This window comes from Typopeltis vanoorti, chromosome 5, assembly GCF_054136105.1.
Source record: "Typopeltis vanoorti isolate ZY-2024b chromosome 5, IOZ_Tvanoo_1.0, whole genome shotgun sequence".
NCBI classification, from domain to species: Eukaryota; Metazoa; Arthropoda; class Arachnida; order Uropygi; family Thelyphonidae; genus Typopeltis; species Typopeltis vanoorti.
This window is the reverse complement of record NC_143553.1, coordinates 44,288,625-44,302,178: the sequence shown is the minus strand read 5'-3', so window position 1 is coordinate 44,302,178 and position 13,554 is coordinate 44,288,625. Positions and strand designations below refer to the sequence as shown.

The window sequence follows — 13,554 nt, the reverse complement described above, 5'->3', positions numbered from 1 at the left end:
ATAGCCACAGTTTACAAGTATGGTGTCTTCTCTCAGCAAACAGGCTTGTAATTTCAAACTTGCTATGTTATCTGTCAGATTACTGCATTTCTTCCAATTGGTGCTATCAGCAACCTTTGTATATTCCCTATCTCATATCTTGTTGTTCCTTTAAAATACCAGTGTTTCTGTCAGTACTGGAAACACCAGTGGTAATCTTCCTTTGAGATCACATTCAGCGTTGCTTGTAGTTTGTAATCTGAATTCTTTGAACATTTGAAAATGTCTACCCTGTGAGGTGTAATTTCATCTTGAGGAACAAAAAGGAAGTCACATGAAGGTCTGAGGAATACAAGAGGGTGCAGGACAACAGACATGTTTTTCCCCTTTGACAAAAACTTAACAGTTTTGTCAAAGAGGAAGATGCATGTAGCAAACGACAGGACTTCTGTGAAGCATCCAGTTCTACAAGTGCCACTTTGAATTCCTGATGCACAACTTCAACAAACGATTTTTTGCTCATCTTCATATGTAACATTTCCAAATTCAAAACAGAACCCTAATGCAAGTGCCTTCCTTTTCATACTCTTCATTTTGCAAATTATAAAATATGATAAACAGCTGAGCAAATAAACAGTGTTTAGAGTGACAAGTCTTGGAACTTTGGGATAATACCTAATAAGCCTAACTATTAATAATACCTATTAAACCTGCAGGAGACCAATACTGATTTTTTTTTTCTCCTAACATATAGCATATATAAAAAATACACCCACCCACCCACCCACCCACCCACACACACACACAATATATATGATTAATAAAACTTTTAAAATTCTCAAAATTCTTAGTTTCAAGAACTTTATGATCAGTTCAAAAGTCAAGTGTGGGTGTTATGTTCTCACCTTATTGACAGGGATGATAAGCACAGGAGGGGAATGTGTTGAGTCTTCATACTTAGCCCAAAATGAAAGCTGGAAATTTCTGAGTATACACCACATCCTTCTACAACCACTTATACTGCCAACTTGCTGCAAAAATAATGAAGAAAACACATGTCAATAGTGCATTTAATATCTTTTCCCTTTAAACAATGTGTAAAACTAATGAAAAACTTTCCTGTAAAGTACCAAGTTATTATGATTAGAAAAAACCAACTTGACACCTCAGAGGAATGAAAAAAGATGTGTTCCCTTGGAAACAGCTGAAATTTAGAGATAAATTTCAACTGTGGTTCTAGCTGGTAATTACAGGAAATTAGCCTGGATGGTCAAGTAGTTAATATACCTACTCTCCAAACCTACATGTTTGAATTCCATCATGGACATGATGTTGCTAACTGTCAAGACAAGAGATGAATTTCATTGCCCCATGTGAGATCATTATCCCATTTATTAGATTCATCAAAAGAATAAATGAAAAATATATTTTAAAAAAATGAGTACATAAATAAAAATTAAAGAAATAAGAAAAAATCCTTAGCCTCCCACAACATAATATAGGGCACAAACCCCTTTGTGGATGTAATTGTAACATATGATTGGAAACAGGATCTGTGCAGTAGCCTGGCTTTTTTCCACCTGATGAAATGATCTTCCAAAGGATGCTGTGACTAGCCCACAGGTTGTGCATAATGAATATACCTTATGAATAACTTTATGTTCTTTTTTCTTCTTACCCAGGAATGGTTCATTCTGTCGGCCTAAAATAACAGATCCCAAACTGACAGAAGGTACTGCAGATATCTGGAAAGAAGCAAACTTTGTCTAGAGGTTTATACTGTCCTGCTTTTATGTTGTTTTAGGAAGCACAGTCTTTCTATTGTACCTCGAGTGCAGGGAAGAGATATGGTCTATGTATAGTCATTTGGGTGTGGGGGGGATGGGGGGGGCAGTTATACCAAATGCACTGAAGGTCCTGAGGATGAAATTTGCTCTACCCTGGAGGCAGATACTTTTAAACTTTCCCATCACCAATATCAGCAAAATATTAATAGCCATTATTATTAGAGAAGGCATAGGTTCTATGCCTTAATCATACCACTATAGGATTCCAGCCAACGAGGTTGATTTAGTAGGATGCTCCTATATTTTTAAACTCACCCTAATGCTCATACTGTTGTCTATAAGAGTATGAGCTCTATGGTTTATTTTTTCTGAGATGTGATTAAAAGCCCAAGTTTCCAAAAAAAACACTTGATGTGCCGAAGACTACCTCAAGAAATAGCTGAAAAAAAAGTTCTTCTAGCCAACAACTAGAATCAAACTAACATTCTCTGGCAATACAGTATTAAGATACAAGAAATACTGTCACAAGGTTACATAAGCACCAAGTAATGATAAATGAATTATTAATAATGATTACAAAAATTAGGCTAAGCCAAGATCTTTGATAATGGAAATTAAAACATTCATAATGTAATGAATATTCATACCTGAATGATATTTAGATATCCTGAAAACCTTTCCTCAGTAATACACTCAGGTTGAACAGCCAAACGACAGCAGAAATGTCCAAAGAGTGGCAACTGATGATGGGGATTTTCTAAATTTTCAAGAACTAGGTCATGAGTGTGGATATTATCACTTGCATCATTTAATTTCAAGGTAGCATGTGCAACTAGATCAAATTTAGGGCCACTGAAACAACCGAAAACAATCTTATAGTAAACTAATTATCAACACACAAACACATGAGAAATTTTCATACTTCTGTGGAAGAAATAATATTAAACCTGCAAACAAGTTGCAGCAATAATTGTAAATTATTTTAAAATAATTATTATAGCATCATAACATTAATCCACACTCTATTTAAAAACAATCTCACCATAAGAGACAGTGCTGTGCAACCAGTCTGTATATAGAACTTGTATGGTAAATATAAGTGGAGAATGAAAATGTATCAGAGATACTGTAACTGTTTTAATATCATTATTATGAAATGCTGATCAATACACAGTAAATACCATTTATAGGATGACTGACCATTTTCTGTTCAACCAATCTATTATTACACTTGTAGACATGACTATGTAATAATAAATTGTAACAACAGAGTGCAACATTTTGCAATTAATACATAAGAAGCAAGATAAGCTGAAACATTCTGAAGATCTGAACCATGATGCAACTTTGTCCTGCAGGAGTTCCCTCAATAGAAACTAATATTATTAATCACTGTTGTGAATGTATTATGAAATCATGCTGCTTCACTTATGTCAGAAATCTGAACAATTCCTGATCAATTGGGAAATCCACTGGCTATAAGAAAAAATATTCATTGGTAATAATATGGACTGGTTGTATTTTAGGTATATAGTATAAGCTAGTCTTAGATCTCCTAAGGCTTTGAGGATGATAAATACAGTTTTATATGAATTTTCTTTAAAAAAAATTGCATTTACTGGAATGGTCAAGATTTGAAATCAAAACCTGCTCTAATAGTAGCTGATATTTTAGAAGAAATGTTTAAATTGTTATCAACTGCAATACAAAACCAAATTGTAAATACTAGGGGGAGGGGGAGCGAAACTGCTCTGTTAAGCTTTAAACACTAATCATGAAAAGATGTCAAAAAAGCACGATTGGTTTAAAAAAACTCGCACAAAAATATCAGAAATAACAACAAAATCTGCAAAAATAAACCATCTTAAAAAACATAATAATAAAAACTTCTACATTCACTTCACCAACATCTGGAGAATCAACATAAAGATTAACATGTTGATTGCCAATTATGAAAACTTATAATTAGCTATCTAATTATGCAGAACTATAAAGTTTCAAGTAGTACACATAATCACACAAGCTCCAAAAACTTTTACAAAAAAAAAGTGTTTCGTAAAAAACTTTTACTAAAAAAAAGTTTGTAGTTAATGGTGACCAAATGAAAATTGTAACAGCAATTATACATTTCTGAAAAGAATACTAACAGCCTATTGGCACTGGCAGCAATTCACATGTTACGACAGTGGCAGCCAATGTGTTAATGATGTGCACCATCATCTGCATGAGCCTAAACTTTATTCCTTACTGGTCCTCAAGTTGGCATTCCCTACAGGTGATTCTTAAAACAGATCAAAGTGGCTGCAAAAAGAAATTGATTTTAAAAGTTCCAAATACAGAAAACTTGCTCAAATGTCAATCATGCCTTTTAGTCCTTTGCCAAAGCTATTGGGTGCAACTTCTATCCTTCCATGTCTCCACCTCTCACATCCAGATGGTAAATGTAACATTATCTGAAGACAAAGCTGATATTCTGGCAATTACTTTTTTGGCCTCATCAACTAGTTTTCTCTCATAATTTGCATTGGCCTTCCTGCCATACACGTCACTTTTCTTGCCTGGACTTTGTACTGCTCATGGTCATGCATCACCTATTTCTTTATATTCCCTCCAAAACTTTTTCTTGATCTGCAACTCCTGCTTAAGGATGCTATTCATCCATCTAACTCCTACATGAATTATCCTTCTGACTCTGGGTATACATTCTGATACTGCTTTTTTCAAACACCTCTTGATCACTTCCTATGCACCATCAATATCTCTCTCTCCTGTAAATTTTTATGCGATGGAACTGCTAAAAGCTAACTTCCACGTTTGTCATAATCACCTGCTTTGTAATTCTATATACATTTCTTCTTAACAGAAATTCTGCATGTCTGGCTATCTCCTAGGTCAAGACTATATGATCGCTTTCCCCAAGTAGAGGCATCATAGCTAGAATGGTACTGTTACCATATTTACTTGAATATAATTTCTACTTTTTTCTCCAAAATTAAAGTTAAAAAATCATGGTGCGAGATATATGTGGGGATTTTTGGAAACTAAAGTTTTTTCTGGAAAAAACTAAATCAATGTTTATAATTAAAACCTCGGTATTCAGTATAATTGCTCATGTTATTTGTAAAATGAATGCATTTAAATGCATTCATTTTACAAATGCCAATGAAGTCCCTTGGCCTTTCTGCATTTTTTTTTTTCTAGGCACCGTACTTTGTGTTTCATTAGACTATTTAAATTATACATATTTTTGGTCAAAAAATGTTAAAACATATAAGACCTGTTGTTAAACTGACCATAGATTTTTAATTCGTACAATATTGCCTACCGGTTTCACTAGTTCTTTGATGATATGTCCTTATCATCAAATGACATATTCAATCCATAAGCCAAAAGAATTTACCAAAGGACTTCATTGGCATTACTCAGAGAAAGAATCCAACACATCAGGTACGAATTAAATAAAAGTGATGTTAATTGCCGCAACTATTTTGATGACATTTCTAATAGTATAGATTACACGACCTGGAATAATATAGACCACATGATAGAACAGAGCTACGAAAAAACTTTCCAGTTAAATAAAGTCAAACAAATTAGAAAATTTGAAGAGCTTTACAAGAAAAAATACCAGACACACAAAGGCCTCTCAGATAAAGTGATTTTCAACATGTCGAATCACTGCCTTTCCAAACATGAATCAGATTTCCTAAAGTAAGGTTTTAACTTTTCAATCACTCCAAATTACATTCCAAAAATGAACTTTATGTGTGGAATTGAAAAAAGTCTCTACCCGCTACCACAAGTTGTAGCCAACAATATTAGATTCCAAAGCACGATCATCCTAGCAACAACAAAACAACCAAAACGGAATACCACTCCATATGATAGGAAAGCTATTCGGAACTTGAGGAAGAACAAAGAAATAATAATAACTAAAGTAGACAAGGAGATGCCATCGTCATCCTAAACTCAAAAGACTATTTCAAGAAGATAAACAACTTACTATCAGTCAGTTCCATGTATAAAATCCTCAACAAAGATCCTACCATGAAGAACCATAATGAGACAAACTTCCTGTTCCGTAACATGAATACTTGGCCTGAAGATCTAAAAAGAAAGCTTAAATCCTCACGTTCCATTACTCCTAGACTGTATGGGGCGCCTAAAGTGCATAAGGAAGAAGTGCCACTTCGTACGATTGTGGATGGCAGGTCCTCGCCCACTAACCTATTAGCTAAGCACCTAGCGAACTTACTTAAGGGAAAAATTAGACAAACAGAATCCTACATAAAAAATTCTCAACACTTTGTTGACAAACTCAAATGCGTGAAGATAACACAAACAGACATAATGGCCAGTCTAGAAGTAGTATCCTTATTCACGAATGTACCAGCAGAAGAAGTCATGAACATTATCAAAGATCTCTTTCCTGCTGATATTACAAAGATGTTCAAGCATTGCCTACAATCATATTTCTTCAAAGTTAACAAGATATACAAACAATTAGAAGGCCTAGCCATGGGCAGCCCTCTGTCACCACCATGTGCAGACCTTTCCATGGAGAAATTTGAAAATGAAATCTTCACCAACATTACTCCTAAACCTTCAATATGGTGGATGATATCTTCATCATATGGCAGGACAGCATGGAAAAACCTACATATGTTTGTCAATAGAATCAACTCACTCCACAATAAAATCAAATTTACTCCAGAAGTAGAAAACAACGAACAGCTACACTTCTCGGACATACTAGTTAAAAGACAAGGTAACAATTTCAAACTGTCCATTTACAAAAAACCTACAGACACTGGACGATATCTACATTACTCTTCAAACCATCATAGGTCACATAAACAGAGCATCATCCACATGTTGAGAAATCGAGCCAGAAACTTTATCTCTGATGATGAAGAAGTTCAAACAGAACTGTCCCAAATCGCTATAACACTATCGCATAATGGTTATCCTCGAAACATCATCAACAAATTTCTATACAAAGATAACCAACAAGAAAGAATAGTCTCCCAGCAAATTTTGACAGTAGTTATCCCCTTTATGGGTTCAATTTCCACCAAAATTGCGAGATTGTTAAAGGCACATAACATCAGGGTTGTATTTAAACCAACTACTAGTATCAGACAGGTTCTAAGATCTCTTAAAGACAGTGTTCCATTTTATAAATATCCAGGTGTGTATAATATTCCATGTGAACAAACTTTGAGAAGCCTGGAAATAAGACAGAAAGAACATGTTGGCGATGTAAATCACAACAGAACGATCACCTCTGGGTTAGCACATCACTTTTCAACTTCGAACCACATGATAGACTGGAATAACAGCTCTATGCCCTATACACACATGATTACTTAAAGAAGCAGCAGTAGTGCTACGTACAGGCACAACCTAAACAGAAATCAAGGAGCCATACTGAACGATACTTGGAAAAATCTAATTAATTCCCTCAGTTCAACAGAAGTACAATATGCGAATAATCATATTATGTGTTTGCATATAACGCATGTTCAGGATACTGAGTAGAAAGTCACAATTTCATAGACATGTCACGCGAACGTGTTACCTTAGCTACCTAACAGGTACTAACGTTTTTTGTATTCTTAAACCTTTTTAGCATTTACCATTTTTTTGTGCTGTGCAAGCCTTGAGAAAGCTAGTCAGTTTTTCATACAATATTGCCTACCGGTTACTAGCGAAACCGGTAGGCAATATTGTATGAACATATGTACAAATTAAAAATCTATGGTCAGTTTAACAATAAGGCTTATATGTTTTAGCATACACTATCATCATTCTTATTCATCATCTATAATATATATCATATCATGAAGGAAACTGATAAGGTCTGATATCAAAATGGGAGATATTCAATTAAATTCTTTACTTCATGCAGATATTTCAATAAATCAAGTACAAGCCTGGAAGATTCCCTCAGTCGAATAGCTGCTGTAATAAACATGGTATGAAGACACTACAAAAAAGATAATGACTATGAAAAGAGGCAGAAACATGGAAAACGAACAGTATTTTAAATGAGGAACCTATATAAAAAGTAAAACATTTCAGCTATTTAGACACTATTTTTAATGAAGATGGCAAACGTAAACTTGTAAATAGACAACAAAATTACCAAAGATGGTATGGGAGGAATAATTTTGTATACAATAAGAGAGAAATTAGCTAAAACACTAAACTAGCTGTACAAGGGTACTGAAAAGTTGTGATAATCATAATGAAGTAATTGAGGTAGAACTGAGTAACTTATCTTCTTCTCCCGTAATCCTAAATGGACCGTTGGGTCATTCATGGCTGGTAGGTGATATTCTTTATTAGCCTCCTCCAATCATCTCGGTCTCTTGTTCTTGATGTCAGTTGAGAAAGGGAGGAATTTTTTTTGATGTTATCAGTCCACTTTAATCGAGGTCAGTCCCTAACCCTTGGTCTTGGAACGATTCCTTCTAGTGCTTGCTTTGGAATGGCATTAGCCCTCTACACGTCCAAACCATTTCATCTCTCTTCTTCTGACGACTGTCAGAATATTTTCCCTTTTTCTCCCGTCTACTGAATCAATCAGATTTCGGACATTTTCATTGGTTTTGTGAGCAGTATAGAGAATTCTCAAAATTCTTCTGTAAGTTTTCATTTCAAAAGACAAGAGTCTCCTCTCATCTTCCCTCAATAACGTCCAGGTCTCACAACCATACAAGAGGACAGAATTCAACAAGGTGTCAATTAGTCTTAGTCTGGTTGTGATTGCTATTCTGTTATCTCCCCACAATGGCTTTAACTTAAAGGGCCACGGTTGCCTTAGCAATTTGGCATTTAATGTCGGTTTTTGAATGACCATCTTGACTCAACGTGCTTTATAGATAAGTGAACTTGTTTACATTCTCAATTTGTTTATTGCCAATTTGTATCTCTAAGAAGTCAATGTTTCAAATGAAAAAGTTTGAGAACAGGAATCAAACCTTGGAGATGCAGTGGCAAACTCTGAAGAAAACATTGATTGATTCTGCCAGAGAGGCATGTGGTGAGTTGTCTGCAAGGATAAAAAAATCAGAACTCCCTGGTGGACACAGGAATTTAAAGAGGCAGTGAAGGAACAGAAGAAAGCATATCAAAAGTTCCTGTCAAATAAGTCAGCTTGTGCTCTTAGAGAATATAGAGACAAATGCAAGAATGCTAAACACTGTGTAAAACTAGCTAAACAAAAGTCATGGGAAGACTTTGGCAAGAATATAGAAAATAAATATCAAGAAGGTGGCAAAATATTCTGGAGGTTGTTGAAGAAGTTTAGGAATGGAGGAAAGAGTGCTGTAAAAGGAGTTAGAGATGATAAAGGTGAAATGAAAACAGGAGAAAAAGATATCCTTGAAGTATGGAGTAATTACTTTGAAAAACTGCTAAATGAAACAAGCAGTGATGACAGCACAGTGGTAAAAATCACTGACCAGGAATACATATCCATACTTGAAGTAGAAAAAGCCATCAAAGGCTCGAAATGTGGATATGCAGCATGCATAGATGATATTCCACCAGAAATGCTGAAGTATGGTGGTATAAAAGTCTTACAGTGGCTGCACTGCATAGTTCAGAAATCCTGGACAGAGGGACGAATTCCCGATGATTGGAGTAGAGCTCTCATAGTACCCATATATAAAAAGGGAAATAAAACTGAATGTGAGAATTACAGAGGTATTTCCCTACTGAGTGTTCCTGGCAAGATCTATGCAAGTATGCTTGAGAAACGGTTTAGAATTGTGGAAGAAGAAAAGCTGGATGAAGAACAAGCTGGATTCAGGCCAAATAGAGGCTGTCAGGATCAGAGCTTCATTTTACGACAAATAGTCGAGAAAGCATGGGAATATAACAAAGATCTGTATTTAAGTTTTGTCAATTTGGAAAAGGCATATACAAGGTGCCAAGAAAGAAGCTATTCAATACGCTGCAGTTATATGGTGTCAACGGGGCATTCTATCAAGCAATACTTAGTCTTTATTTGAGTTGTAAGTCAGCAGTTAGAATTGAAGGAAGTACAGGAAGATGGTTTAATGTTAAATGTGGTGTGAGATAAGGATGTACATTATCCCCTCTGTTATTCATTATCTATATGGATCACATTATGAAGGAAAGTTGTATTAAACACGATATCAAAATTGGAGATGTTAATGTCAGCTCTTTGCTTTATGCGGATGATGTTATACTTTTATTATTATTACGGGCAACTCCAGGGAGTCATTGGACTCATCGAGGGAGGCCCCAAATCATATTCATCACAACTATTTGACATTCATACAGTATCTATCATACCTCGCCTTAAACTCATTCACTGTCACAGCATCCACCACAGACTCAGGGAGCGCATTCCACTCATTCACTACTCTAAAAGTAAAGAACCCAGCTCTAACACCTTTACTAACCACACTTTTGCCTAGTTTCCATGGATGTCCCCTAGTCCTCCCACAACCAGCCCTGTTCTCAAAAATATCTTCTGAATTAATTTTATAGAAACCCTTCAGTAATTTGAATGTCTCAATCATATCTCCCCTCCTCCGCCTATCAACCAATTTTTGCAACCCACAAATCCTCAACCTGTTCTCATACGGTTCATTCCACAGACCTGCTATCATCTTGGTCACTCGCCTCTGGATCCTCTCCCCCTCCTCCCCATCAAGAAGAAACCTAGGTGACCAAATCTGAGCACAGTAGTCTAGATGGGGTCTTATCAAGGCTCGATACAGAGGAACAATAACCTGCTTGTCTCTGCTTGTCATCGTATTCTTCAGCAACCAAGTGATTTGATGAGCTGTTTTGGTCACTTTTGCAATGTGTCCCCTAAATTTCAATTCCTTATCTACCAACACTCCTAAATCTCGTGCCTCATCAATTTCCTGGAGCACAGTTCCACCAATGCAGTAAACTGCCGCCAATCTTTTCACCCCAAAATGCATAACCTTACATTTTGCCACATTAAACTGACATCCATTCTCCTTAGCCCAGACCTCCAATCTATCCAAATCATCCTGCAAAATTTTGACGTCATCTGCATTCACTATTGCCCTACCCAACTTCGCATCATCTGCAAACAAATGAACTGTTCCTCTCAGATCATTTCCTATATCATTTATGAACAAATTAAACAGCAGTGGTCCAAGAACAGATCCTTGTGGCACACCACTAGTCACAGGCCGTCTTGTGGACTCTACTCCCGAGTAAACCACTCTCTGATATCTCTCCGTCAACCACCCTCCTATCCATCTCACCAACCCTATGTCCATTCCCATATGCTGCAATTTACTGATTAGAATTCCATGTGGAATCCTGTCAAAGGCCTTGGCAAGGTCCAGTAGAATCACCGTAAACCCATTACCCTTATCCAGTTCAGCCTTCACTGTGTTATAATACGTGAGCAAGTTCCTGAGGCATGACCTACCCTTCACAAAACCATGCTGTCCCCGATACAGTATCCCATTTTCTTCTATCCAATCTTGTATTTTCCTCTTGACTATTTTCTCTAAGACCTTGACAATGATTCCTGATATGCTAATCGGTCGGTAATTTACTACAGCAGTCTTGGAACCACCTTTATGCAGTGGAACTATTTTCCCCTCTTTCCACCTGCTCGGGACTAACCCAGACCCGAGACTCAAATTAAACAAAATGGTCAAGGGTACTGACAATTCTTTAGCTGCTTCTCGTACAACACGAGCTGGTATACCATCCAATCCCACAGATGTATTGACATTGAGGTTATGCAATAGACTACTCACCTCCACTTCATTAACCACAATTCCCGTATAATCTACTGGTTTATTCGTTTCTGCAATGTCACCACCTGGATGACATACTTTTGCAAAGTGCTCACTCAGTAACTCAACTATCTCAACTGATTCAGTTACCTCCCAACCATCGGCATTCTTTAAAATCAATCTGCCATGTACATTTTTCCTTTTACTTGCTACATATCTAAAAAACTGTTTAGGATTCTCTTCAGCCTGCATGGCCAATGTTCTTTCGTAATCCTTTTTTGCTTTTCTTACCACACTCGTCACCCTTCTGGCCTGTGCTTTATACCATTCATGTGCCTGCCGGTCACCCTTCTCCTTAAATTCCCTCCATAGTTGTTTCTTTTTTTGCAACTCAAGCTTAATGGTGTTATTCATCCATTTAACCCCTACTTGATTTATTATTCGGACTCTAGGTATACAGTCAGCCATTGCTTCATGCAAGCACTTCTTAACTACCTCCCATGCACTATCAACTTCTAGTCCTTGCAGTTGTACATGCCATGGCACTGAACCAATCAAACTCCTAAGCTTGTCATACTTTCCAGCCCGATAATTCCACATGTACCCTGTCTTAATTGAAAATTCTACACCTTTAGCCACCTCCCAAGTTAAGACCCTATGATCACTCTCACCGATTGGTGGCAATGTGGTCATATTTGTTACAGCTAAATCCTCAGATGTAATTACTAGGTCAAGCACTCTCTGACCCCTAGTATTTTCCATTACATGCTGTCGCAGATAGTTATCCCTTAATAACCGCATAAAATCCAGTTCCTTCCTCCCGTGTGTCCTCTCCTCACTCCAATCAATGCGACCATAGTTGAAATCTCCCATAATAATCACCCTCCTTCCACCCATTTCTTCTATTTGCTTGTGCATACTGTCACAACCATCTTTTCCATCACCTGGTCTATAGCAGCACCCAATTGTATATTTAGTTCTGCTAGCCACAATCTCACACCAAATGGCCTCAAATGTGCTCTTTTCTCTATCCTGCAATTCAACTTCTATTCTCCTTGGCTGGAGCTCATCAGCTATCATCAACAATACTCCTCCCCCCATTTTATTCTCTCTGTCATTCCTGAACACACTATACCCATCACATTCAATCCCACTAGTTATATCATCTACAGTCAGCCATGTTTCACTAATACCTATAACCTGTGGTCTGGAAGTGCCAACCATGGCCAAAAACTCTTCCTTCTTGTTCCTAATACTCCTAGTATTAGTGTACATGAATTTAAGACCCCCATTAGCCCCAACCCTACCTTGATGCCTTATATTAACTATCCCACTCAGATTTGTTGTCCTTATTTGCTCTGGCATATTATATTCATTCTTACATTCAACTGCCTCCATAAGGACTGTATCTCTACTCCCCCCCCCCAACAAATCTAGTTTCCCTGAATTTGCACATCCACTACATTCAGCAACACTTTCTCAAGTCTTCTTACACCGTAACCATTCAAATGCAAGCCATCCATCTTATATAAATCCTTTCGCCCATCAAACTCACTCCACACATCCACAAATTCCATACCACTCGTCATACATAACCCACGCATAAAGTCATTTGCAATTATAGCCCTCCTTTTAAACATTTCACTTTCATACCGTGGGAAAAGACTAATCATTCTAACTCTCTCACTCTTTTCTTTTGCTACCTCAAACAATTCATTCAGGTCTTCTATCATTTCCATTTTATCTCCTTTCAAATCATTCGTACCTGCCACAACAATCATTTCTTTCACCCTTTCCTTTTGCTCTCTAATAGACGCAGTTACGTCCTTTATGGTCGCACCAGGTTGGTACGATTTTGTCAAATCCTCTACTAACACACCTCGTACTAACGAGTCTCCATACAGCACTCTATCCTTCATTTTGTTGATGTTCACATTCATACGTCTATTTTTCCTGTCATACCTTTTATTATTGGTTGGTTCATTCAGTCTACTTTTGTTCATGCACTCTAGCTGCTGTTT

At 36.8% G+C, this 13,554-nt stretch overlaps 1 protein-coding gene across 4 annotated transcripts in view; it reads right to left on the bottom strand.

Annotated features, from left to right (window-relative positions):
- The window catches only part of LOC150106348 (rhotekin-2-like), a 237,269-nt gene that overhangs the window by 52,305 nt on the left and 171,410 nt on the right, over positions 1-13,554 (bottom strand). For all 4 annotated transcript variants that reach the window (XM_090392389.1, XM_090392390.1, XM_090392388.1 and 1 more), the window contains exons 7-8: positions 2,414-2,618; positions 885-1,010 (exon numbers count right to left, since the gene is read on the bottom strand). In XM_090392389.1, coding sequence (XP_090248515.1) covers positions 885-1,010; positions 2,414-2,618 — 331 coding nt within the window. The remainder of the gene's footprint in view (positions 1-884; positions 1,011-2,413; positions 2,619-13,554) is intronic.